At 32.2% G+C, this 4,512-nt stretch overlaps 1 protein-coding gene and 1 long non-coding RNA gene across 2 annotated transcripts; both read right to left on the bottom strand.

Annotated features, from left to right (window-relative positions):
- Positions 1–675, bottom strand: LOC119668121. The gene is made up of 3 exons (XR_005251462.1): positions 390–675; positions 146–321; positions 1–66 (listed from the first exon to the last, which is right to left on the bottom strand). It is a non-coding gene; the product is annotated as an uncharacterized LOC119668121 (long non-coding RNA).
- A 2,306-nt stretch (positions 676–2,981) lies between these two features.
- LOC119668116 (collagenase-like) lies at positions 2,982–3,876 on the bottom strand. Its single transcript, XM_038077514.1, has 2 exons — positions 3,611–3,876; positions 2,982–3,546 (listed from the first exon to the last, which is right to left on the bottom strand). Exons 1-2 carry the CDS (start codon positions 3,874–3,876, stop codon positions 2,982–2,984), a joined length of 831 nt encoding a protein of 276 aa, XP_037933442.1.
- Between the last annotated feature and the right edge of the window lie 636 nt (positions 3,877–4,512).

Genomic DNA, 4,512 nt, shown 5'->3' with positions numbered 1-4,512 from the left:
GATCTTCATAAGTTGAATAATCATCATCTGGTGAATATTTAGGCAAGCTGGCGGGTTGAATATAATCTATTGAAAAAATAAAAATTGGTTTTAGAAGAACACAAATAATCCAATGAGTGAAGTGTAAATTAGTTGCTTTACTAACCATTAAATGTAATTGCCTCGGGTAATTTGATTAAAGAAATATCATTACGGATAGCTTCTGGATCCCACTCTTCATGTACAGTTACGTATTTCTTAGGCGTAAAAATGATTTGTTGTCCTGGTTCACTACGATCAAGACGGTTGTAAGCACCCAAATAAACATCGACACCAGTAGTACTAAAAAAAAGTAAATTAATTCCACAAGTTATGGTATATGAACTTCTTATAATAAACATTTCATTTACAGGCTATCGGTACAATGCGCAGCAGTTACTATATAACGATCTGAAATCAAAGTGCCACCACACCAAGCAGCGCCTCCTTCAACATAGAGTAATAAACCGGCCTGGTATGGAAATTGTTTGGGAACAGCCAAATTGCCATTAGTGATGCGTCCACTTGGAATATCATTAGAAGCTGGTAGTAATTCTTCTCTTGGATTTATATGTAAGGGCTTAACATTACTGAAACCCAAGGTGTTAGCTGAAACACCTGCAATAGCTAAAACTGTTAGAACAATAGCCGCCTTCATTGTGAAGAAACTGATTTCAATAACATATTATCGTAACGCTTTTATACTCTTAGCTTGCCAAGGCTTTGAATGATTTAAGCGGCTTATCTTTCGATTAAAGCAAACCAAAACGATAAAAATAAGAAAAGATTTCGGGTTCTGATTTTTTTTTTATTATTACAAACAAATCGCACCCAAATTAATCGGAGCTATTACTGATTATCTTTAAGTGACTTTATAGTTAATAAATTCAAACGCCGAGGAAGTAGGTGATTGCGTTATACAAAATGACATACCACCGATAACCACTTCTGTATTATTTACTATCACAATTCTTCCATTTAATATAAATAATTAAGATAAGAAAATTAATCGACGCAAAAAATTGATAAGACCTAAAGATGCAAGTTTTTAATTTGCTTTAATGAACTTATCAAAAATCTGCAATAATAGAAAGGGTTGAGTTCCAGAGGAAGTATTGTAGTATCTGTAAAATAATTTTAATCAAAATGGTAATGACAATTGTGGTAAATTAGAATTTCTATTTATAATGCAATTTGGACATAAATATTTATGACAATTAAATACTTTTTATTTCCTTTTTTTTTGATGTACTTAAAATATTTTGGACATAACGCACCCATCACACCTCCAGTTTAAAGAACAAAATGATACACTATTCAGTGACTGCAATGATATTTGGAGAATCAGTTGTAGGATCAATAATCACTTTCACTGTCCCAATTACTGCAATTTTGCTTTTTGAAAAAAAGAAAATTCGATTCTTGCATTTTGATATATTTACTTTACTACACTCTACATTTTCAATATATTATTTAACTTCTATTTTATATTCAATTTAGTAAATACTTAGTTTATTATAGCTTTTTCTCAAGTGAATTGGTAACTCTGCTAAAATTACCATCATCAATTGACGTTACCTACATCATAGCTTCTTCATACATCATAATAGATGGATCAATCTGCACCGTAATCAAAAAGTATCAAATGATTTTTTGCAAGCTTAACGATATTCCTTCATTCGACGACCCTGTTTGTTAAAACTCTTAAAATATCGACACAAAAAGTAAGAAATATCAGAGTGCTTGAAATAATTCTTGGACATTGAAGTCGTTATAGACTATTAAAGTGTTCAACTACAATACTTAAATCTTTCTAATATTCGTATTTTTCATTCATACATAATTACGAGTACGTCATAGATTTATTGATTCTCATTATATACATATCATATATATCTATGTATATATTTTATTTATGTAGAGTTAAGTTTGAGTTCCTATACGTTCTGTGTTAAAGTATTCACATTCTTTCATTTCTATAAGTGATTTAATCAATCCTTTTTATGAAATTATACTTTTATATATTCAGAGAAGGCATAAATCAGTCATTAAGGAATTGTTTTTAGTAGAAAACTCAATGAATATACCGAACCGTCGCAATAATTTGATCTTAACCTTAATCAGTCCACAAAATGTTTGTGGATGATTGGAACAAGCATTGATATTGTTGTATTGCACCCCCCTTGACCACTTTAAAATAAATTTTGATTGAATGATGATTTCTTTGAATGATAATTTAATTATTTCAAATACATTTTGGATATAAACTATCATCTTACATGTAATCAAAATTATAAATCGTCGGAACGATAAAATTGCTGAATGTTATTTCTAACGTTCATATTCCTTTTCGATGGTAAGTAGAACAATTCGCTTCATACCTTTTATGTGGTCATTGTCTTTAATTGTTCTTTGATAATAAACAATATCATAGTCGATTAATCAAAGCAAAGCAGTGAATCCAAATTCCACACTTTGAATTTTATCGTCAATGCCAATTAAAATTTTTGCCAATCATTGTCAATACATTGAGACATTCCGGCGATAACACTTAACACTTCATAGTAAGTTTTTCATTCATAAAAATGCCAAAATTTTTAGCTCAGATAAGAATTCATGAATGAATCCAAACCTACGCGCTTTGGCAATACAATTTTATGTTAAGATAACGACTGTCCTCTACAATCTTCCATCTGGTGTAGATAGTATGAACCGAACTGAAGATACTAATTATCAAGTTACCATTCACGTCATAGCTTATAGAAATACAAAGGTATATTCTTTTCAAAATTCTACTTCCGTTAGATTAAATCCAATCACATGGGTACGATCCGGTAACTGCGCTCAGAAGTATGCAGAAGTATTTTTATTTTCTTATTATAGCAAATATTGAAATATTAAAGAAAAACTAGAAAAATATTTGAATCGAATTTATTTTATTGAAATCTCAGAGTTTAGTACATTTAATAGGAAATTCCAGTGTATGACTTTATCCAATTCAAGTAACTGGTTAAACGTGTGAATGCAACTGGATAACCCAATTCACAACCTTTCTCCGCACCGAAAGATGTTAAGCCAATTTGTACTTTAGAAGAAGCCAAAACCAATGGACCGCCAGAATCTCCTTGGCAGGTAGATACTTTATTTGGTGTGGAACAGCAGATCTTTGAGGCGACAACACTAGCAGTGCCATAAGTAGCAGCACATTTTGTGTTGCTTATAACAACAAGGTCAGCCCATTGTAAATTAGTGGTGACTGTGTTAACCGCATCACTGGTACGTCCCCAACCGGAAGCAATAACGTTATCGCCAGTATATGTAGAATAGGTGCTAGCAATGGAAGGCAATTTCACTACTTGAATTTTACTGGAATAGGTAACTGATGGAATTTTAATCAAAGAAATATCATCGACTATGGTTTTGGAGTTGTAGCCAGTATGCACAATAATATCACTTGCATCTACATTGTAGCTTACTTCGGGAGAGGTTCGTACAGTGGCACCCAAGTATACTGTTACAGATTTGGCGCTAGAAGTGAAATGAAATTTTGTCATAATACAATAAATTTATAATAAATTAATTAACTTCTTACCTAATAGTGCAATGAGCAGCAGTCAAAACCCAATTCTTGCCTATTAGTGAGCCACCACACCATGATGAAGACAATGCACTCTTCTTAATAGACAAACCAACTTGGTAGGGAAATTGACCTGTTGTTGCAGTTTTACCGTTGGTAATTCGTCCATCAGGTCCATCAAGTACAGGCACTTCCACATCAAGGTGATGAATTTCATTTGATCTAAGATCAAATGCTGTGGCAGTGGCCAAAGCCAATACGAAAACTGCTAAGAATTTCATTGTTAACAACTGTTATCAAATACAGTACTGTCATTTGCTGTCTTTCGAGGCACCTTTTATACGGCCTGAGGTACTATGTACTTATGGGCTATCTAGTCAGGTGTGCCGTGTGCATTTAACCTATGTTAAGCTGCTGTTATGTATACATGAGGAAATACTTATGTGTACTTCGCTTCATATAAATTGTAACACACACTTATTTACTTTGAGTCGCTTTCGCAGTGCGCCGAATGATATCTCACGAATGAAAAGTGAAAGCAAATCTGTTTCCGGTCAAAAAGCAAGAAATTTTTATCAATCATTGAACAATCGTCAGATTAATAACTTCTGTTTGGCTTTTGGGGAAGCAAGTGCAATTAAAATTTAGTTCAGTTTTCGATTTCATTTGAGTTTGTTCACTTCCAAGAGTAACGGGTCCGATCAAATGTGTGAGACAGAAAAATGAAACCCATTGGAATACGAAGTCAGAAAAGAAGGACTCTGATGTTATCTAAAAAAATGTGAGTTTATATTATATCGCACGTATTATTTTAAAATTTTCGTGATTTTAAAACAAATTATTCAAAAATAGTTTGAGTTTAAATAATGAGAACTTAATGTATTAATTATTAACTGAATGTATTGATTTTACTTGCT

The sequence above is a fragment of the Teleopsis dalmanni genome, chromosome 1, assembly GCF_002237135.1.
Source record: "Teleopsis dalmanni isolate 2A chromosome 1, ASM223713v2, whole genome shotgun sequence".
Classification (NCBI taxonomy): Eukaryota; Metazoa; Arthropoda; class Insecta; order Diptera; family Diopsidae; genus Teleopsis; species Teleopsis dalmanni.
The sequence above is the reverse complement of the archived record's forward strand: the minus strand, read 5'-3'. Positions and strand labels throughout refer to the sequence as shown.